This window comes from Dermochelys coriacea, chromosome 11, assembly GCF_009764565.3.
Source record: "Dermochelys coriacea isolate rDerCor1 chromosome 11, rDerCor1.pri.v4, whole genome shotgun sequence".
In the NCBI taxonomy this organism is placed as follows: domain Eukaryota; kingdom Metazoa; phylum Chordata; order Testudines; family Dermochelyidae; genus Dermochelys; species Dermochelys coriacea.
In genome coordinates this window covers 39,761,050-39,784,653 of record NC_050078.2, presented here as the reverse complement: position 1 = coordinate 39,784,653, position 23,604 = coordinate 39,761,050, and the positions used below count along the sequence as shown (strand labels likewise).

At 40.9% G+C, this 23,604-nt stretch overlaps 1 protein-coding gene across 5 annotated transcripts in view; it reads right to left on the bottom strand.

Moving 5' to 3' along the window:
• Nucleotides 1-23,604, bottom strand: part of UBR3 (ubiquitin protein ligase E3 component n-recognin 3) — a 215,276-nt gene that overhangs the window by 113,322 nt on the left and 78,350 nt on the right. For all 5 annotated transcript variants that reach the window (XR_006277987.1, XM_038422811.2, XM_038422812.2 and 2 more), the window contains exons 19-21: nt 16,037-16,133; nt 8,447-8,588; nt 1,641-1,745 (exon numbers count right to left, since the gene is read on the bottom strand). Coding sequence is in view for 4 of the 5 variants with exons in the window: in XM_038422811.2 (XP_038278739.1) it covers nt 1,641-1,745; nt 8,447-8,588; nt 16,037-16,133 (344 nt within the window). In the remaining variant the exon portion in view is untranslated. The remainder of the gene's footprint in view (nt 1-1,640; nt 1,746-8,446; nt 8,589-16,036; nt 16,134-23,604) is intronic.

The window sequence follows — 23,604 nt, the reverse complement described above, 5'->3', positions numbered from 1 at the left end:
TTTCAGGTGATGGAGAATCCACCATATCCTTTGGCAAGTAGTATCAACGATAAACGAACCTTAATGCTAAAAAAGGACTTCACTTCCAGTCTGAACTTGTCAAGCTTCAACTTCCAGCCACTGGGAGTTATAGAAACATTTTTAAAGGGAAATAATTTGATTCTAACTTTTTCAAAAGTCCATGTAAAATGGAGATTTTGCCTTGGCCCCTGATCCTGCATGTTATTTGTTCCAACCACATGGAGTCTCACTGAAGTCAATGGATTCTGTGCAGGTAAAGAGACCTGACCATGTGGAACAACAAGATTGGGGTCTTGGTGAATAGTGGCCGCGAATGGCTCTCAGCCTACCGTTACGATATCCTCCCCATAAAGAATCCTCCCAGATGTGGGATACTCAATTTTAAAGCTACTAAAAAAAAAAAAAAAAGGGTATCTTTACAACGTTTCATTTGTGTGGCCTTCAGTTGGTGACAATGCGTTGGTGTGAAGATTAACATTATCCAATTAGACAGACCTACTTTAGCTTCATAGAACATGTAAGAATTTTTGTTTGTTTTTAGCTAGCAGGATATTATTGATTGCCAAGAATTCTCTGAACTTCTCATCGTTTAAGGTTTTTTTTGGTGCATACAGATAGGCTTTAAAAACCTCTTTTCATCATTAAAAAGCCAAACCTTAATAAGAGTTTGACCTTGTGGTTGTGACAAACCTTTGCAGACCTGTTGTTGTGAATTAATTTGATAATTTTTGCATTTTTTATACATTTTAAAAAATTTTGTAATGTGTAAGAATACTGAAAGTGAGAAGACCAATATGCTTGCCTGTTCTCAACTTGATATATTGGTTAAGAGATACTTGAAAGCTATTCTTTAAGTGAGCTTTATAGTCAGTTCATTTTCTATAATCGTCTTCAAGCAATAATTTACTAAATATAAGTCCATAAGCATTACACAGACTGTTCCAGCATACGTACTACAAGATTTTAATTTAATTTTCACAACTGTATGCTACTTTATGATATTCAAAAACACAGATATTAATTTAAAACAAAAGTTAAGCAAAACACTCTTGATGTAACTATTAACTGGCTATTATTTATGTTCTCAAAAAAAATGTTACTAGGAAATATCCCAAATCTTAAGGAAGAGTCCTGAAATCCAAAAAACATTGGGCCAAGAGCCCCATCTTGTAAACCTAGCTTACACACGTAAATCCCACTGAAATTGCATACAAGTATGGACTGCATGATTAGGTGCCAAGTCTTAGGTTAGACTACTAAAATGATACTGTTTCATGAAGACCTGTTTAAAATAGGAGGAAGCAAGAGAGAACAAATTCCAACACCAGCTAATTTCAGCAATTTGGCAATGTTCAATCATAGTCACATCAACAAATAATAAAGCCACTTAACTGCCTGCCTTGCTGTAACCGGAGACAGAAATATTATTTAGCCTCGAACTGATCCCTGGTTATATGAGAAAATGACAATCTTGTATCCCTAATCAAATTTTAAAATTCTCGTTATTAAATATGATTTTAAATCATGCCTATAGCTTCTTAATGTTATTGTTTAAAGATCATATACAAATAATACTTTCCTTATTAAAAAGGAAAAAACTAATGACATTTAACACTTACCTCTTCATCGGACTCCTGCTCTGGTGAATCTTCGAGTCCCAATTCAATCAAATACAAAACCATGCAAAGGACATGTTCTGACAAATTTTGATGATCCATCAATATCTAGAAAACAAAAACATTTACATTTGTAACTCAGATGACGGCATTTTGAGACCCTCATATGAAAAGTGCAAAGACAGCTGTCAAAGAAACTGATGGAAAAGGTCTGTAACCTAAACTGAAAGATAAAGAAGATAATCAAGATTTTCTTTTGATGGGGGCAGATAAGGGGTTCACGTAAGATTTGCTGCCCCAGAACATGAGGCTTTTCCAGTTGCAACTGAATGCCCTTCCAAGCTCCTTCAGAAAAGGTAGATGGATTTGAGACACTTGCTTGAAAATACCAAACCTTTTTCTTTGCATACTCTCAGGAGCTATACCTATTAAGAGAGGAATCCTGAGTGGAAATGTAGAAAAAAGAGCAGATGGACAGAGACAGTATGCTACATCAACACTTCTGTTGCCCAATTCCTTCATTCAGAATTTAAGCTCTGATTTTAAATACAAGTTTCTTGCTCTTAGAATCATGAAGGAAGACTGCCAATGTGAACTGATTTCAGAGTAGCAGCCGTGTTAGTCTGTATTCGCAAAAAGAAAAGGAGTAGCCGTGGCACCTTAGAGACTAACAAATTTATTAGAGCATAAGCTTTCGTGAGCTACAGCTCACTTCATCGGATGCATTTGGTGGAAAAAACTGTGAACTGACTTAGTGCTATCCTACTTCATCTACAAGGAATGACAGTCTGAAACAATAACCCTCACATAGGTCAACTGCCCTATTCATCTTACTGGGATGTTTACTGTGAAGAACCCCAACAACTTAAATGCCATTCTTTTCCTCAAGAGAAAACTCTACATGGTTTCTAGACTCCAACCCAGTATCCATCTCCCAGTTTGCCTGGCTCCTGAGAGGCTACAAAAACAAAAGATTTGGGGTCTCCAAGTAGGTACATCAAGTCCTCCTAACCTCCCTTAAAGAGTCTGCTGGAAGGACATTCAAATGTAAATAGAAAATGACTGTTTTTCTTTTTCCCCACCTACAGCCCAGAAACTCCTTCCAGCAGAAGCCTATGAAGATTAAAACTCTTCAAGTTTACACAGAAAAGAGGGCGAAGAGAAAAAAAAAATTGAACATGAAAACAAACTAAGAAAGGCATAGCATGTAGCTCCTACCCTACTGTTCAGTACTCAGAGACAAAACTCTGCCAGCAAAAGCCTTTCCCACAGCTTAGTACAAATAAAGTACTACAGACAGGCAGTTATTCTGCTCCCATTAAAATGCATTTTCTGCCTACTACCATGCACCCATCCAAACTGCCAATGCTAATCAGAAAAAACAAAACATGAGAAATGTAAGGTTATACAAAAAAACAAAACAAAACAAAAAACACAATCCACCAGATGCCTTTGTCACTCAAGCATTCTCAGCTTATAGCAATGAGACGAGAACAACTCATGTAGTTGTTAATTGAGATCATGCACTCACAGTGTTGAGAGTTTGACTAATGGCTTGTTGACCCTTGATCTATCAGAACCTTAGAGGATGAAAACCCCATCTAGGTTTCTTTTTAAGACATGGTTAGCATGACATTACAAGCCCAATACTGGCTCATGTTGTCCCTCCCTATAACTCATTCACCATACCCTTCGAATGCATAAAATGAGAGCAGAGCAGAGATTCTACTCCCAGCCAGTCCTCATGTGCAGAAAAGGCTCCGCTAGAAAAACAAGACTATCCACCTTAACCTTCAAATCAACAGACAATCCTAGAAACTCTACTCAACTACAGACAGAAAAGGCTTCTCAGAAGCACTGCTGGAAATGCTGAAATGACATGACAAGGAATCTGCTACTGTACCTCATTTTTCTTGAATGCTTCAACATCCGTACAGATAACACTTTGATACTATTGCGCAAAATCTCCTACCCACTGTAAACGATGGGTCTTGTACAAGTTATTTCCACACAAGACACAACTGGTCACACAACAGATTGGCTCCTTTGCCTACACATCACTACCTCCTATAAGCATTCTGCAGTAGAAGGGTCCGTCTGGATTTCTCATTGTAGCTGAATACAGAGTAACAGCATCAAAAATTAGTTTTCTTCCATCTTCCATCAGCCAGAAGACTGAGCCCCATGTTGTCAGACAAAGTGATCCAAAGCTTTGTGAGCTCCAGGTTGAGACTATTAAAATTCACTCTGCCTAGGCATGAGCAGTCCAATATTAAAATAAAGCTTCCTCCACCAAAAACATATTATCTGATGCTTCACTCATTATTCTGGCTCCTCACAGAAACTGGGCTGAAGGGCAAGATCTCTGGGTTACCTTTCGAGGCCCCCCCCGGAATTAGCACAAGATACCTCAGAAAGTGCTTCCCTCTTTGAAGAGGCCTCCCTTGACAGTTATATTAACCAGGAACAACAAAGATGTCAAACTCAAAGATGAAGCTCACGAGAGCCGAAGGCAGGGCTTTCTTGGCAACAGGACCAATTCCTCAGAACTCATTACCTAAGGAGATATGAATGACCACAAATTTCACTGTCTTCAAATTGAAGTGAAAAGCTCATTTCTTTGACTTCACTTTCCCACAGTTCCAGCTAAACACAGCAAAGAAAAAAGGGGGGAGATGAGGTAGGAAATAGAACGAGGGGAAAAAATAAATAAATGCAAACAAACAAAAAGAGCCCAACTGCCTTGGGTGAAGTATGGAGGAAAATTGGGCTATTAGCCTATTATGATCTTGGTTATCTCAGAGAGGTACTCAGATGTTTCAGTGATGGACACCATTATAAGAAGCTAGATAAGTATCAAGACCAACCTGAGGATCTGAGCTCATTTTTTGAAACACAGACTTGTTTTCCAGATCAGCTCCCACATTTGTGTTGATTTTGGTCTCTTACTTAAAAACCTGTGCTAAAGTACACAAGCATTCAAATTGAGTTGGTGATGAAGAGTGGTGAGAGAATGAGACTACTGAAGAGCAAGTCTGTCTCTGGAATGCACCAACTGGTGTAGTTATCAGAGAAATATGAAGAACTTCAGCAAATGTACTTTATGTACAGTTGTTCAGCAAGAGGTGATGACCTCTTTCTTAATTATGTTCAGGTGAATATATTGTTCAAATGGAAAAGACAAACATAGTTCCCTATTCCTCACCCTTTCTCTCCAGGCAAACATTATGTGTACACTAGGATTATGACCAAATAAAATTGTCCTACATTTTAAGTCAAAATGTCAGGTAAGCCTGAAAAAATGATAAGTCTGCTCAAGCATGACTTTTAGCTTCTAGCAAACAGCTTCTCATCCTCTTCGCAGGTAAACATTTGTTATCACACTCCGCTGCTAAGATCCTTGTCCATGTTTCATAACCTTATCAGAGGAGTCCAGACCATCAGGAATATTCTCTTTTTCTACCAGGACTGTAAATGAGAGCCCCAATTTATATCCTTCTTGCTCACTGTGATCAGTTTTGAAGTAGCTATTTATGACCCTAAGAAAATAAGCAGGATTAGTAAATCCAGCTGACACTCTTTCTAAGAGCATACAGACTAATGCAATGTCCAGAAGGTCCAAGGAGAGCACCAGCCCACTTCACTCTTCTCTGATGAGGAGCATATTCAAAAGACTTCAGAAAGATAATAAAAAAGCAGCCAATCAAAGCTTTTCAAAATAAATACATATATTAAAGAGATAGCTTAAACTTTCACCCTTATCAATTCAGGGGAAAAAAGAGTTCTTAAAAACCCCACCATTTCTCCTGAAGAGGATGAATTATTAGAGTCACAGCCAATGGAGTTGAGAAGAGGAAATCCAGAAAGACCGCCCTTCTGGCGAAAGTTTTCATTCAAAGGGAAGAACAGTTGTGAGAATGCTCAATTTATGAAAAAAAGGTGGAGGAGAAAGTAAACTAGAAGCCTGTCTATACTGAGCTCAAACTGATTTTGTTGCAATAAAGTTTAAAACAAGTTTTAAATACAGTTTAGTTGTGAATGGGCCAGCTTATTTTATAAACATTTATATCCCTGAGCTCTGCCAGAATGTCATTTTAAAAGTTTTTATAACAAACACTGTTTTGCACCTAGTCTGGTCTAGCTAGCTAAATGATGTTTGCACAGTTTTAAATTATTCAGCAAACTCAGCTTAACCTCACTGTGAATGGGTCTTGAGAGAACTGCATTCAAGATAGCATTACCATGAAGACAAACAAAATCATGAGCTATTATGTCACTCAGAAACAAAAGGCAAATTATGCAATATTTCCCAAAACAGTCATGTGTACACTTGATTTTTTGTGATCTCAAAAATGGTCAAATGACATAAATGCTGTCTTAAATCAAAAGAACTCACAAATGTACAAAAAAAACTCATGTAGAGACCACTTAAGTCAATCCTTATAAATAATCATTGCTCAGTTCCTATATTTCTAGCTGCAGCAGATTTGTATATTCTGATTAGGAAAGTACACTGAGTATTTCCTTTTAGATTCTTGAGCACTTCCCAGTGAGACAAGACAGGGAACCCACATACCTCAGGAGATGAGAGCAAAGAAGTTTGGGGTGATGCATTCCTTAAAGACAGTGCAGAGCCTCTGAACAGCACAAGCATTCAATGTGTTTAAATCTACTGAAACTATGAAACTAGCCTTAACATTATTTTAAAAGATCATAAAGGAAAAATGGGTGTGGATAGTTGTGTTGTCCAAAAGTTTCCAATCTGAAGCATCAGGCCATAAACAAGAGATGGTTCATTAGCAGGGCTGGAAATTTTAGATCCACTGCACTTGAACTGTTACTTGAACTAATGGAGTAACTGATAGCAGTAGTAAGTTGTCATCCTCCATTTAGACCAGCACCAGAAGAGGAGGAGACACACACTTGACTATAGGTTTCATAGATATCTGCTGGCAGGAGAAGAGTCCGAGACTCAAGAATTTGGGGTTCCATTACAGGATCTTAAAAGGAGTGTAGTCTTCTACCCATCCTCCCCAAACTTGACCCTTCTGTCTCATCCCCTCCTTCAAGCTGTCCCTGTCCACGCATCTTCCCCAACTCTTGATCTTTGTCCCAGCCCTATTCTTCTTGCCTACCCAGTCCCAGTCTTCACTTTTCAAGCTTATTATCCCAGTGCCAGGCTCCTGGTCCAGCCAATTCAAGTCTGCCCTGCTTCTCTCCCCATCCCAATCATCCCCCAATCATCAGTTCCCCCCTCAGTCCCATTTTCCCTGCCCAACCATTCCCACTTTCCCCCTTGTCCCCAATCTTTAGACTTCTGCCCAGGTCCTCATCTGATCTGTCTCTTCACTACTTCCCCTCCACATATCTGCACTGGCTATTAGTCCCAGTCTCCCTCCCGAGACTCCTCATCCAATCTCCATCTTCCCCACTCATGCACTCCTTGGCAACTTGTCCCAGTTTCTTTACACAGTTCTCCCCCTGCTCCCTGGCTTCCCCTCAGTTCTGGCTCCCCAACCCTAACCTCCACCCCACTTTTTTCCACTCCTAGCCTCCTCTGGCTCCTGATCCAATCTTCGTCTCTCCTGCCCCCTCACTGCTCACTGTCCCTCATTCCCTCCCCAGCTCCTAGTCGCTTTGATCAGTCATTCTAGTCCCCCCGTCCCAGTTTGCAGTCCCGGTTTTCCTTTCCTGCTCCTACCAATTTCCTGTCCCGACAGGCTCTATGTCCCAAACTACTCGCCACCACCGTGGTCTGTTCTTGTCCCTTCTGCATTTCTATAAGGCAGCTTCCTCTTCCACACTGCCTGGATATCAGCAAGGAAAGGCAATGAGAATACAGGAGATAATAGCTCTCCATTCCAGTGCCTGGACCTGCAACTGCAATTGCAGGGCAAGTTCTGATCGCCCCTAGGGATCATGCTCAAGTGTGAATTAAATCTTTAGAGACTTTAGCTGCCAATATTTACCAAGTATCTACTGAGCAGATGTGAACTGTGATTTTTCAAAGGCTTATAACTTGACCAAATGTGGACGTATTTTCATGGGGATGGCAAAAGGCACATCCCTGACACACAGGGCACCTCCTTGTTAAATTTCAAGTTCCTGCTCAAAAGCATGGGGGGTACTAGAGCAGATTTATTTATTTTTTAAAATCATGAGCATGACCATGTATTTTTCCCTAGCCTCATTAGAAATGTCTTAACTGTTTTAGCTGAAAATTTTCCAAATAAATTCAGCCTGAGACACACGCGACATGTAAAATTTCAGCCTAAATGGTAAAAGTTAGGCAAAGCCATAAGCAAATGAAAACACTAATGGGGCACTGAAGTATCAGGCAACCTTAACAATAGGTGGTGCTATTAGGACACCTGACTGTTAAGAAACATACATAATATATAACAGACAGTGACAAACACAGAAAAATCATAGAACATGAGCATGGTCATAAAATAAATTACTGAAAAAATTTAAATAATGTACATCTTTGAATTCATGCATTTATATTCCACTTCATTTAAAAACAGAAGCTACTAAAAAAAAACCAAAGTGGAAACTGAAAATTTTTAAAAGTAGAAAATGCTGTATTCTGATGTTACAACTCAACCTTAGTTTAATTCATAAACAATCCTTCATTAATCAAAAACAAATGATTTTTTCTCTAAAGTACAAAAGTATCAATATTTACACTCATATGAACCTGAACACTGTAAATCTAGTGTAAGAAATCTACTTAATTTTAAACACTCTTATTTTAAGATAAGAAAATAAAACTAGTTTTTTCTCATTATGCAGAACTACAACTGTACCTTGTAAAGAAGTGTGAACAGTACAATGTGCAAGGTTTTACAGTGCAAAAGCTTCACGAGACCTTTATAGCTTGGATGCAATGGTGTTCGTTTCTTGTAGGGAGGCCAGGGGTTTCCGGGGAATTTTCCACTCTGCTTTAAACTGTTTAAAAAAAACAAACAAAAAAACCCTAAAATTAAATGCTTCACTAATCAGAACGAAAACAAAAGCTCTATTATAGACAACAGGGAATGAAAATATACAGGTTACCTATGTCTTAGGGTACTGACAGTTTCAAAGCAGTATTATTTATGTTCCACAACATTTTTCAAACATATCTCCTTTATGAGCAATGGATTAACAAAGGTCACTCATTACTATTACTGGGAGTCAGTGCCGGTGTAAATCCCTCTTGAATCATTATGAGAATGGACCTGTACAAATCAGTTGCAATGGCTTCAAGAATGCTTGTTTCAGTCTTCCGAAGATCGTAAAAGAACAACAATTTGCAGAAATGTCTTCACCTCAGCAAAATCTGTTTTTCCGTGTGGCTATAGTTATAATATATATTAGCATGGACCAAAGTTTTTTAACTTGTGTGTCAAAAGTAAGGCACGTGCCTTTGACTTCTGAAAGTTAGACTACTTTATTTAGAGATACTGAGCATTTGTAATACCCATTATTTCTTATCTATAGACAAGATGATACAACAGGACAATGTTTTTGTGTTTAAAAAAACTAGAAAAAGGGAAATGTTAAACCATTTTGTATAGTATTTTTAATACACATGGTATATTTAACACCTTATAAAATTAAATTATTCATTGAGGTATGGAACATCCTCCCAGTATCTTTAAATTTTTTCCCAAATCTCTCCTGAAACCATATGATTTCTCCTTTGCTTATACTAGAGGTGGGCAAACTATGGCCCATGGGCCATATCTGGACCGCAGGACAGTCCTGCCTGGCTCTTGAGCTCCCAGCTGGGGAAGCTAGTCGCTGGCCCCTCCCCTGCTGTCCCTTCTCCCCCGCAGCCATGCCGCCAGCTTTCTGGGTAGCATGGCTGACCCCAGCCTGGCTGCACGGCTGCAAGTTCCTGCCACTCTGAGTGGCATGGTAAGGGGGCAGGAAGGATTGGATAGGCATGGAAGTCCCAGGGAGCCTGTCAGGGGACAGAGGTGTGGATAAGGCTCAGGGCAGTAAGGGGACAGGGGGGGTTGGATAGGGAGTGAGGTCCCGGGGAGAGGTTGGGGTGGAGGGTTCCTGGAGGGGGCGGTCAGGGGACAAGGAGCAGGGGGGGTTGGATGGGTCAGGGTTTCTGAGGGGGGCAATCAGGGGGCGGGAAGTGGAAGGGGGCAGATAGTGGGTGGGGCCAGGCTGTTTGGGGAGGCACAGCCTTCCCTACCCGGCCTTCCACACAGTTTGGCAACCCCGAAGTGGCCCTCGGGCTAAAAAGTTTGCCCATCCCTGGCTTATACCTTGTAATTTCTCTTCCTTTGTTATTGTGTGTCTCTGTCATTGTAGAATGTAATTAGCTGATGGGGTCATGTCACTGAATGTAAACAGTAGCAGCATTCTGTATGTGCCTGCATCTGGACATCTGAAATCTGGGAAAGCCTCATAGAAAAGCCTTGCAGTTTTCAAGGTCAGACATGAGGGCACGGATGAAAATTTCTGCTGAGACAATTTGAGGCATAGCCACATACTGGTAGTCTTGTGTAGGTGGTGACAGGCATGTCTGCAAACACAGAAGAAGTGGTGGAGCACAGTTCAGGGTAAAGGACATACAGTTGAATATCAGTGCAAGAGTAGTAACTAAGGGCAAGTACTCAGAGTGGCTAGCCATCCTGTGGCTCCAGCCGCTACAGTTATACTCTATTTTTAGCATGCTAAGTCAATGAGAGCTGGCATGAATATGTTTCCTTGAGCTGGGAATCACACTGCCAACTCCAAGTGTAGACATACAAATGGTTAAAAGGTGAAGAGGACAGGGAGAAAAGGCAGACTGAAAAAAACAGGGAGCCTAGAACAGAATCCTGCCGGATTTCAGAAGAGGAGCAGGATAGACACAAAGTCCACTAAGGAAGTGGGTGTTACAGGGAGGGGCATGGCAGAGCTCAGCCCAATTCTCAACTGGCATACTAGTTCTAATGTGTGTGCAGCTGGATGGCTGTGAATTCAGAAGCCACAAATAGGTCCCTGCAGTCCCCTTGCCCTGCATGTGAGCAGAGCTTGGTTGGAGTAGAGATTCTAATAAAAGAGGAAGAAAGTGGTGTTAGCAAGAGTTGAGGCAGAGGAAAAGGATGGGTGAATTAAAGCAGTAATGTAGAGAGCAAAAGTAGGGAGAATGGAACAAAATGAGCAAATGAACAAGAAGATTTCTCGCACCTGGCCTGGGATAGGCTGGAAGAAATGGGCAAGCCTAAATGCTGAATTAAACCAGTAAAAGTAAAGAAGGCTCATATTCTATCTTTCTGAAACTCACCTCCATCAAAACTCATTTGCATAGTGGTTTCTTGGTATATGAAAATGACCTGCATTTTTTCTTTTCAAATGCAGCAATTCTAAAATTATGTGTTGAATGCAAAAGTTACCCAGCCAACATTTAATACATCAAATTAAATTTTTTTTTTTTGAAAAGAAGTGTTAAAAGATGGGCTCCACCTACACCAAAACAGAACAAGATTGCTGGCATATATAATTAAAAAGGTCATAGAGGAGTTTTTAAATTAAGGGCTGGTGGAAAGACAACAGGTGTGGAGCAACACATAGTTCAGACAGAGACATCTCTTACGGGAAGACTTATTAAAGGGGGTATGCTAAATCCTAATAAAGAGGACAGGATAGAAGTTGATACATACAGGTAGGATTCAAAGAGAAACAGTCAAGTGACAAAGAGTCCCATTCAATTACATCTCATGAAGACAGACAACTAAATATTGGCTAATTTAATCAAGTGCTTGTATACATATGCTAGAAGTCTAAATACTAAAGGCCTGTCTACACATACAGCACTACAGAAGTGAAGCTGTACCGATGGAGCTGTAGCACTTAGTTAAGACACTATCTATGCCAACGGGAGATCTCTTCCCATCAGTGTAGGTACTTCGCCTTCCCAAGAGGCGGTAGCTATGTTGATGGAAGAAACCCTCCTATCGACAGAGTGCTGTCTACACCAGGAGTTCAGTCAGTATACCTACGTTACTGAGGAGTGTGGATTTTCTACACCCCTGAGTGATGTAGTTATGCAGTTGTAAGTTTTTAGTGTAGAACAAGCCTAAAATGGCTGAACTTGAGTGGCTGGTATTGATATAATAGGTATCACAGAAACTTTGTGGAACGAAGATAATGAATGGGACATGATCATACCAGGATTCAAAGTATACAGAATGAGTAGCACTACATGTGAAAGAAAGTAAGTATAGTAAAAATCTTAAATAAATCAAACTGTACCATAAAATCTCTATGGATAGAAATTCCATGGTTGAATAATAAGAGTATAGCAGCAGGAATATATTACTGACCAGGATGGTGATGGTGATTTTGAAATGCTCAGGGAGATCACAGAGACTACAAAAAACAGAAAACCCAATAATAATGGGAGATTATAACTATCCCCATATTGACTGGAAACATGTCACCACAGAATAGGATGCAGAGACAAAATTCTGACACACATTAATGACTGCTTCTTGGAGCATCTAGTACTGGAACCCACAAGGGGAGAGGGAATGCTTGATTTAGTCCTAAGTGGTGCAAAGTATCTCACCCAAAAGGTGAATATAGCTGAACTGCTTGGTAATAGTGACCATAAAGTAATTAAATTTTACATTCTTGTAGGGGGAGAAATACCAAATATACCCACCACAGTAGTTAACTTCAGAAAGGGGAACTACACAAAAAGCAGGGAACTAGTTAAATGAAAATTAAAAGAAGAGTCACAAGAGTGAAATGCTTCCAAGCTGCATGGAAACTTTTTAAAACATCATAACTAAATTTATACCCTAAATTAAAAAAAAAACAGTAAGAGGACCAAAAAAACAACAGAATAAAAGAGGCAGAGACAAAAAGTGATCTTTAAAAACTGGAAGTCAAAGCCAACTGAGGAAGAAAGAAAGGAGCATAATCCCCAGCAAGCCAAGTGTAAAAGTATAATTAGGCAGGCCAAAAAAGAATTTGAAGAACAATTAGCAAAAGACACAAAAACTAACAGGAAAATGTTTTAAGTGATTCAGAAGTGGAGAGCTTGCCAAACAATCAGTGGGGCCACTGGACAATTGAGGTGCCAAAGGAGTTGTCAAGAAAGACAAGGCCATAGTGGAGAAGCTAAATTAATTCTCTGTATAGGTCTTTAGTGCAGAATACGTGAAGAAGATTCCCACATCTAAGCCATTCTGTTTAGGTGACATATCTGAGGAACCGTCCCAGGTTGAGGTGTTACTAGATGTGGTTTTGGAACAAACTGATAAATTTTACAGTAATAAGTGATCAGGACCGGAGGGTATTCACTCAGGAGTTCTGAAGAACTTCATATATGAAATTGCAGAACTACTAACTGTGGTATGTAACCTATTGCTTAAAATCAGCCTCCGTACCAAATGACTGGAGATAGCTAATGTAATGCCAATTTTAAAAAAAGGTTCTGGAGGCAATCCCGGCAATTACAAACCCGTAAGCTTAAATTAAGTACCAGGAAAACTAGTTGAAACTATAGTAAAGAACAGAATTATCAGACATATAGATGAACACAATATGTTGAGGAAGAATCAACAACTTTTTTAAAAGGAAATCATGCCTCACCAATCTATTAGAATTCTTTGAGAGTGTCAACAAGCATGTGGACAAAGGTGATCCAGTCAATATAGTGTACTTGGACTTTCAGAAAACCTCTGACAAGGTCCCACACCAAAGGCTCCTAAGCAAAATAAGCAGTCATGTGATAAGAGGGAAAGTCTTTTCATGGATCAGTAACTGGTTAAAAGATAGGAAACAAAGGGTAGGAATAAATGGACAGTTTTCAGAATGGAGAGAGGTACAGAGTGGTATCCCACAGGGATATGCACTGGGGCCCGTGCTGTTCAACATATTCATAAATGATCTGGGAAAAGGGATAAACAGTAAGGTGGCAAAGTTTGAAGATGATACAAAATCACTCAAGATTGCAATCTGCTTTGGACTTAACAGAGGCCTTGTCTACACTACTGGGGTAAGTCGACCTAAGTTATCCTCCTACAGCTATCTGAATAACATAGCTGGAGTCAACGTAGCTTAGGTCGACCTACCACTGTGTCTTACCTTGCTCCTCTCATTCCAGTGGAGTACGGGAGTCAACCAGAGAGCACTCTGCAGTCAATTTAGCAGTCTAGTAAAGGCTTATCTTCACTAGACCTACTAAATTGACCCCCGCTGCATCGATTGCAGCAGTGTCAATCCCTGGTAAGTATAGACATGGTCTAAGACTGGGATCTCACTAAACTGGGTGATTGGGCAACAAAATGGCAGATGAAATTCCACGTTGATAAATGCAAAGAAATGCACATTGGAAAATATAATCCCAACTATATATACAAAATGATGGGATCTAAATTAGTTGTTACCACTCAAGGAAGATCTTTGAATCATTGTGGACAGTTCTCTGAAAACATCCACTCAATGTGCAGCAGCAGTCAAAAAAGCCAACAATGTTAGGAACCATTAGGAAAGGGATCAATAATAAGACAGAAAATATCACAATGCCACTATATAAATCCATGGTACACCAACACCTTGAATTCTGCTTGCAGTTCTGGACACCCCATTTTAAAAAAAATATATTAGAATTATAAAAAGTACAGAGAAGGGAAACAAAAATGAGGAGGGATCTGGAACAGCTTCTATAAAAGGAGATATTAAAAAGACTGGCACTGTTCATCTTGGAAAATGGATAAATAAGGAGGGATCTGACAGAAGTGTATAAAATCATGAATGGCGTGGAGAAAGTCAATAAAGAAGTGTTACTTACTCCTTCCCATAACACAAGAACCAGGGGTCACTAATGATATTAATAGGCAGAAGATTTAAAACAAACAAAAGGAAGTATTTCTTCACACAAAACACAGCCAATCTGTGGCACTTGTTACCAGGGGATGCTGTACAGGCCAAAAGTATAACTGGATTCAAAAAAGAATTAGATAAATTCACGGAGGATAGATTCACCAATAGTTAATTAGCCAAAATGGTCAGGGATGCAACCCTATGCTCTGAGTGTCCCCAAACCTCTGACTGTCAGAAGTTGGGACAGGTCAAAGGATTCATCAGATGCTGTTTCACCTATACCTGTGTATGCACTGGATGTATGTATGTCTAGTGGTGCAAGGATGCATGTGTAGAGCAAATCCAAAATGAAGGCCAGGACTTTTAATCTATTGGTCTCAAAAAGTCTTCTGCAGTTTGTTCCACAAGTCTGACACATTCCCACCACCAGTTAACAAAAAAAAGGTCACATTTTCACATCTATGATGTAGCCAGAGGGCTGTATATCAGAACTATGAATAAGGCAACACACACACACTCAGGGTTCCGATGCTTCAGTCTCTTGATTACTATTACCCCTTATTCAGCATTACATTGTAGCTGAGTTCTATGTTCTGCTTCCTCTCATTCCTAAAAGTTATTTGCATTGATGTAAGATCTTCTACCCAAAAGCCTCGAAATACTTCATTAACAATGGATTACATTTCACAATCCCCTGTGTTATGTCCATTTATCATTAATATTTTTATTGTGATTGGGCCCATCAATCCCAGTTAGGATAAGCACCCTTTTGTGCTAGGCACTGTACAGACAAATATGAAGATGCAGTCTTTACCCTGAAGATCACATGTATCTAAGCAGAAAAGACAAACGAACAGTGATAAAGACAACATGTAAGAAAAGATCAAAAAGGTATATAATCTTGTTGGTTCCTTTTAATTTGCTTTGTGCTTCCCCCACACACCAAACCATCCCATTTGTTACGTTCCTCTGTACCAGATATGGACAGGCTACAGACCTTGCTTATACACACCAGATGTGTTCAGCATAAGCTCCTTTAATGCTCTGCCAGGTATGGCCGGGGTTCGTTTAAATAAGATATTTTACGCACTGTGCCTACCATTTACATTGACACTATCGTCCTGTCTTTGAAGTTCAGTATGTATCAGTCTGTTAAGTGTCTCTGAATCACACTGGTTTTCTAATTACATGACATAAACGCATAACAACTTGGTCATCTGGCAGTCCACTAGTTGCAACCACTGGCTGTGGTCACTTTGGAATACTTTAGTCTTCTTCATGGGCATAGTTTGTGGGGACCAGAGGAGGTATTGCCCCCCAAACTGCATGCCTCGATCAGGTGTGGAACCTGGGGTTAAGTTGATTTGAGGGAGGATGGTAGATTAAAATCATAAGAATCCAGATACCTGTCTATCAATGTATAATTATTTGTTGTAAGTCATATTTGGGGCTTAAAAATACTGATAATGTCCTTTTAACAACATAATGACATAAGATGCCAATGAATACCCATAAAATAAAGACCCTGTACAATATGCAGTATTCTGTTCTTATACTACTGAGTATGATCAACTTACAATGCTGTATATCTGTCCATTGCAGACTGCACATCTCTACGGTAAACTGTACGAAGAATTACCATGACTGGGTCAAATTCTTTATCCCAGATATCAGCTGTTTAAAAAAAAAAAAAAAGCAATCATAAATGAACATTAACTTCTAAACACTACAAATTATTCTAGATTATTTTGTTAATTAGATTACAGGAGGCACATGTATTTTATTTAATTTTTAATTTTCTAAATTGTCTTCAGCAGCAGACAATGTAGCTTAGTTTCTTACTTTTTCATACATCAGTGCATACTTTCACAATTAAAGATATTTTCTCTCAGTTACACAATAAAAATTAAAAAGTAAGAACTTTTCAGGCAATAGATAGCTTTCACTAGCAGCTTGACTTCAATACCTTGTAGAATTTCATTTATTTTTGTATAATACCTTACATTATACAAAAAAAACTTGTAGGATGCCTCTAAAATGACAACTGACAATAAAAGAAAAACTGGATTTATAAAGCATCATTCAAAAATTATTTTAAAAACCTGATTAACAGCAGTGTTTCCTTAGTTGCAGTTCACATCCCCACTTTTTCATATTCATGATATTTTGCTTTATTTTGAACTCTTTTAGAAAAAGACAGAATTTGGTAAATGTAGCCAGTCATGGAAATAAGAGATAATGAACATGAGGTAGTTAATGGCTGGATGACATTTAGGGGTTGTCTACACCCGGGAGAGGGACAAATGGAGGGGTATTAAGTTGGATTAAGTCAAAATAATCCAGTTTTAAAATACTTGTGTATGCACAATACAATTGATTGTAGTACACTGACTGTATTTATGGCAAACTCTTTCAAAGTGAACTAACTTTGCTGGAAATCAAGTTAGTACAGTCCATTGTTCATGTGCATGCAATGCTGTTGCAAACTACTTTGGCACTCTTCCAACAACTACCCCACACTGCTTTGCAGGTGAATGTTACTGAAATGTTTACCTGTGTCTCCTCCCCTGCTCTGGGGTCAAGTTAACCAGATGTCCCTCCAATTATCAACCGGCACACAGCCAGAATTTGTCCTTTTGCTCATGGATTCCAGTTTCTCACCATAGCTACAATAATACTCCAGAAGCTCCACAACATGCTCAAGCAGCTGCTTGGAGCTGCACCAAAACTCTGGATCTTTTCACCATCTGGGGAGAAGCGCTGGGGCAGGAAGTTCTTGTGACAGCCATTGGAATAAAGACCTATTTTTGCAGACACTGCTAGACAGATGTCTGTGAGGAGCCAAGACCAGATGCCAAGCAGTACTAGATAAAGAATAAGCAGCTCAGGAGGACCTACGTTAAAACAAGGGATGACAGGAAAAAAATCTGGCCAGGGACATGTAACCTGTCAACTTCTTGGGATACTGGATAGGATTTTACATAATTATACAGCCTAGAAACTTGTGGAGCCCGCTGCCCACTCACCCCTCCACTCCCTCAAGGATGACCAGCAAGACCAGTAAAATTCATTGGATGATGAACATCAGGAGACCCATGAAGAGATCACCCCCAGAAAGCCAGGATCTGTTCAAGACTCAGGATACTGATATAGAAGATAGGAGAGCCAGATTCCTGACATGCAGCAACCAACCTCGATTCCCAGGCAGCAATGCAGACCAGGACTGACGAGGCTGATCCTATCAGAGTGTAAGTCTTTTTATAATTTTGTAGATAATTTAATATTAAAGTTTTAATTCATTATTATTATTGTTATTATATAGCCTTGCTAGCCTGTGTTCCAGTGCCCCATGGCCACAGCCAGTGTAGGCAGATGTGAGCTAGAAGCCTTTCTGAGTCAGAGATCTCCACCTCCCTCCCTCAGCCCATGCTGTCTGTTTGATGCCCCATATACCTTTCCAAGACAGCAGCTATTCTGGCTGGGCAACTCGCCTCCTTCTCATACTAAAGCCCCAACTACTGACTGTTTTCAGGCCCACACTATGGAAGGGATGTGTCCATGTATCTATTTTCCTTTCCCCTTCCCTCAGCTGTCCTGCCTGGAGAACACCCACTCTACACATCCCAAATCCAGCTTGCCACTACAAAAAGGCACCTGGCAGCATGGCGAAGCCACAATCTCTATCCACCCTCCCTCCTGCAGTAGATTCAAATAAGGAAAACATTATTTTGTGTGAAATGCAAAAGTTTATTGAGACAGCAATTACAGGAAAAGAAGTTTGGTTAGTGTTCTCACTTTACACAAGATAGATTCATAAATACCAAGGTCAGAAGGGACCATTCTGATCATCTAGTCCGACCTCCTGCACAGCGCAGGCCACAGAATCTCACTCACCCACTCCTACGAAAAACCTCACCTATGTCTGAGCTATTGAAGTCCTCAAATTGTGGTTTAAAGACTTCAAGGAGCAGAGAAGCCTCCCTCAAGTGACCAGTGCCCCATGCTACAGAGGAAGGCGAAAAACCTCCAGGGCCTCTCCAATCTGCCCTGGAGGAAAATTCCTTCCCGACCCTAAATATTGCAATCAGCTAAACCCTGAGCATATGGGCAAGATTCACCAGCCAGATATTACAGAAAATTCTTTCCTGGGTAACTCAGATCCCATTCATCTAATATCCCATCTCAGGGGATTAGGCCTATTTACCCTGAATATTTAAAGATCAATTACTTACCAAAATCACATTATCCCATCATACCATCTCCTCCATAAACTTATCGAGTAGAATCTTAAAACCAGATAGTTCTTTTGCCCCCACTGCTTCCTTTGGAAGGCTATTCCAAAACTTCACTCCTCTGAGGGTTAGAAACCTTCGTCTGATTTCAAGTCTAAACTTCCTGGTTGCCAGTTTATACCAATTTGTTCTTGTGTCCACATTGGTGCTGAGCTGAAATAATTCCTCTCCCTCTCCTGTATTTATCCCTCTGATATATTTATAGAGAGCAATCATATCTCCCCTCAACCTTCTTTTAGTTAGGCTAAACAAGCCAAGCTCCTTAAGTCTCCTTTCATAAGACAAGTTTTCCATTCCTCGGATCATCCTAGTAGCCCTTCTCTGTACCTGCTCCAGTTTGAATTCATCCTTTTTAAACATGGGAGACCAGAACTGCACACAGTATTCTAGGTGAGGTCTCACCAGTGCCTTGTATAATGGTACTAAAACCTCCTTATCCCTACTGGAAATGCCTCTCCTGATGCATCCCAAAACTGCATTAGCTTTTTTCACAGCCATATCACATTGGCAGCTCATAGTCATCCTATGATCAACCAATACTCCAAGGTTCTTCTCCTCTTCCGTTACTTCTAATTGATGTGTCCCCAACTTATAATTAAAATTCTTGTTATTAATCCCTAAATGCATAACCTTACATTTCTCACTATTAAATTTCATCCTATTACTATTACTCCAGTTTACAAGGTCATCCAGATCCTTCTGTATAATATCCCAATCCTTCTCTGAATTGGCAATATCTCCCAGCTTTGTATCATCTGCAAACTTTATTAGCACACTCCCACTTTTTGTGCCAAGGTCAGTAATAAAAAGATTAGATAAGATTGGTCCCAAAACCGATCCCTGAGGTAGACATTGACACTGCATGCCCATAAGGCCACAAAGGGTACAGCTCCCTGCTGACGTACAAATGTCCTGTAACACCATTCTCAGTGGTAACAGTGAATTTTCACATAATCAGTGCAGAAAGCTAGCTATTTTTCACTGCACTTTCAACATGTCTGCAGAGGAGATAAAGCAAAATCTAAGGCTCAGAGATAGTTGTTCAGCAATTATAAAGAATAGCTGCATGGCCTTCTCCCCAGGGTAGTTCGCTACTCCCCTCCTCACCTACAGCACTTCTGGTGGAGAATCATCTTGGCGAATAACTTCACAGTGTATCTTGCTGGTCTGCCCTTTGCCTTTTTCAGTAAGGCCATTCTCTGCCTTCTAGTCACCCATCTCAGTGAAATGTCATCCAAAGTCAGGACAGACTAAAGGAGATGTAGAGGGGATTACTATAGAGGCTCTCCCTATTAACTCCTCCAATACCATGTAAGCACTTCCAAGACACAGCAAAACTGCAAAGGCAGATCAGGAACATAATTCCCAATAGCATCTCCATATTTGGAATATTCCCGAACACACACACACACACACACACACACTCTCTCTCTCTCTCTCTCTCTCTCTCCCCCTCCCTCCCTCCCTCCCTCCCTCCCTCCCTCCCTCAGCCTCCAAGGCACAACTGCAAAGCCAAACAGTATATACTGCACAGACAAAAATCCCAATGCACGCATCACTTACTGGCTCCAAGATTCCCTCCCGCCTGGAAAGAATCTCAGAGATGGTAAAACCAGAAATACGTGAGAAAAAATTGCTATCACATTCTCCCTAGAACATGAACCATAACCACTTGTTATGAACAAATACCTGCACAGCTATGGCACCCTGCACTGGCTAGACCATTAAGGACAGGGATTTTATCAATGGTGGAGGGCTGGCAAACCTGAGCGAGAGAAAACGGGAAACTTGTGATGAAATGTTCATGCACATCATTTCAGAATCCATGCCCCCCACCCTCCACCAAAAAAATCCCACCCACACATCACCACACCACAAGAAATCCAGAAAGGTGGAGGCAGAGAGCTGTGTCTGATGATGGGAAGGGAATCCAACAAGATGATTTCCAGGGAGATTGCTGCAGTGGCAAAGGACTGCATGGCAGTTGCCAGGGAAAAAGATGTCGTGGCCAAAGGCAGTATGGAAAAAAGATAGTGAGATGCAGAGGCAACACATGGAGGCAATTCAAAGCTAAGATGCCCTGTTGCAATTCATGCTACTAAGGCAGCAGGCAATGCAGTACTGCAAACTGACACCCAGCCATGTTATGCAGCCCCTACAACAGGGATTCTCAACCTTTTTCTTTCTGAAGGCCCCCTGCAGCATGCTATAAAAACTCCATGGCCCAGCAGTGTCACAACTGTTTTTTTGCATATAAAAGCCAGGCCACCATTAGTGGGTAGCAAGGGCCTCATTAGAGCCTCATGCCACACAGGGCATTGCGAAGCTAAGTTGCTCAGACTTTGGCTTTAGCCCTGGGTGGTGGGGTTTGGGGCCCCAGGCTACAGTCCTGCGTGATGGGCATTTGGCTTTCTGCCCTGGGTCCTAGAGAGTCTAATGCTGGCCATGCTTGGTGGATTCCCTGAAACCTGCTCATGGGCCCCCCAGGCAGCCACAGACACCTGGCTGAGAACCACTGCCCTACAACACAGGCCTCTGGGAACAACAACTCCTCCTCCCCACTGTACACCTGCAGCACTGCTCCCAGAAGCCATTCCCCCCACAGACCCCAGCTGGGGGCACTGAGAACAGTGGCACCTGGGACCCCAGCTCCTTTGAGCCTTCTATGGCCACCAGTAATTTTGAGCTTCAGTGCTCAACACGAGAGGTGCAACAAACTAGAAGAGGTAGAGCCAAGACGTATACTTGCCTGTGATTTTAAGCTTCTTGACCGTCGAGTTGATTCCTGACTCTTGCACTTCCCTGTTTTGTTTCATTGCTCTTTTAATGAAATGGCTCTTTTTTTAAATTATGAAACACTGTATTAAAAACAAAGTCATTTCACTTTTGTTTCAGTTGAAGGTTCATTTCTGTTTGTTACTAACAGATTGTTTAACAATTAAAACCTTTAAAATTTCATTGTCGACAGATCATTTTTCACAGAAAATAATTAACTTTGTACTAATTCATAAGGCTTTACGAACACATGGAGGCAAAGACACAAGGTACAAGACAGACTGCCACAGCATTGCACTTCCACTGCCCATAAAAAAAAAAAACAAAAAAAAAACTACTAAGCTGCACAAAAAACTTCCAGCCCTTACCCCCTCCACTGGTTAACAGCTGGATGTACAGCTGCACGATTTCAGGCCTAAAGATTCAAATTAAGTGCAGTACACATCCCTGATGATATTGACCCAGCTGTTTACATTTTGTATTAGGCACCTTGCTGGCTGCTCAACTACTGAGCAAGTCTCTGCACCTTAGCTTCCCACCCATCGCTAAGGCTTTCTCCTTTACTCTCACAAATATTGTGCAAAATACAACATACTGCTATAAACTTTGGGACTTTTTTTCTGCTGCTTCCAACCTGTTCCACAAACAGTGCCTTCCCCCCTACAAACAGCCAAATGCACACTCCAATTCCATTCTGCAGCTACTGAGGCAGCAGTTAAACAGTTCCTTCCTTCTATCCAATTAGCCTGTGAATGGCTTCATTGACCAGGGAAGCAGAGAATAAATTGGGTCTCTCAAGATAACCGGAGCAATGTCTACCCCATTAATGTCCATAGTATGCCCAGGGACAAGTCCATTGAAGTAAACAGAGCTGAGTTCCAAAAGATCCTAGCTTTATGGACCCTTCCAGACCACTCAGCATTTCTGTCCATAAGTCTGCTATGGTGGTGACAAGCCCTTGGAGCACCATCGAGAAATACCCCTTTCTGTTTAAGAATTCTGAGGCCTGGTTGGGAGGCAGGGGACAAATAATAAACATGTGGCTCCCATCAACTGTCCCAATCAGCTTGGGAATTCCACGTGTGCAAAGCCATCAATAACCATTGCAACAGTATTTTTTCCATGGCATGACACACCGGCATGACAGTGGTTAATCTCTCCATGCCGAATTGGTTTACTACAGACTGGAAGCATTCAGTGGTGGTCACCTTACGGATGGCAATTGTTTTCCACTTGCACATGGGTATGGGCACAGCATGTTGCTAGGCTGCCGCTACAGTTCTGGAGTTAGCTCAGTACACATATCCAGAAAGATTGTCTTCCCCATCCTGAAATTCTCTCACTACTGCTGGTCCTCTCAGGTCTGCAGAACTATCCTTCCCTACCAATTCGTGCTAGTTTCCAAAGCCCAGAAATGGCGCTGCATGCTGTGAAGCTGCTCAAGGAACCAGTCCTCTATCATCAGTTGCCTGTTCTCAACGTCTTCTTCATCCGTGTTCTGGTTCCACCACCACTGAAGCTCTCCTACTCTCCTGCTACTGGAGGAGCTGCTGCCGCCATATCACCTGTTTGATGACGCAGCAGGCAAAGTTCCATGCCAAATTCATACTGCTTTGAATACCGAAATACATCACAAGCAGCCTCTACATATTCAAGTTTACCAGCATAGCAGCACAGAGCATTGTTGGATCCATGCTGGCCGACAGCAATTCGAAAATGGTGCTAGCCCACCCATAAAGGAAGTACAGGGGGGAGACAGATGAATCATGGGATTTTTCTTTTAATAATTTGAATTGGCCTGACTTCTGCTATGCATCCCACAATGCACAGTGAGAAAAATCCCAGAATTTCACACTGTTGAGCAGCAAAGCGAAGTAACATGGGATATCCTCTGGGAATGTTACACCCTCCATTCACAGCAAACTGTTGACATGTGTACACAACGATGCACTTTGACATAAGACACACCGTCCCATGTGCTTGCAATTACTGTGACTTGCATACAGCCAAAAGCTCTGGATTAAACACCTCGTGTAGACAAGCCCTTAGTTACAAAGTACTGTGATTTTAAATTTATA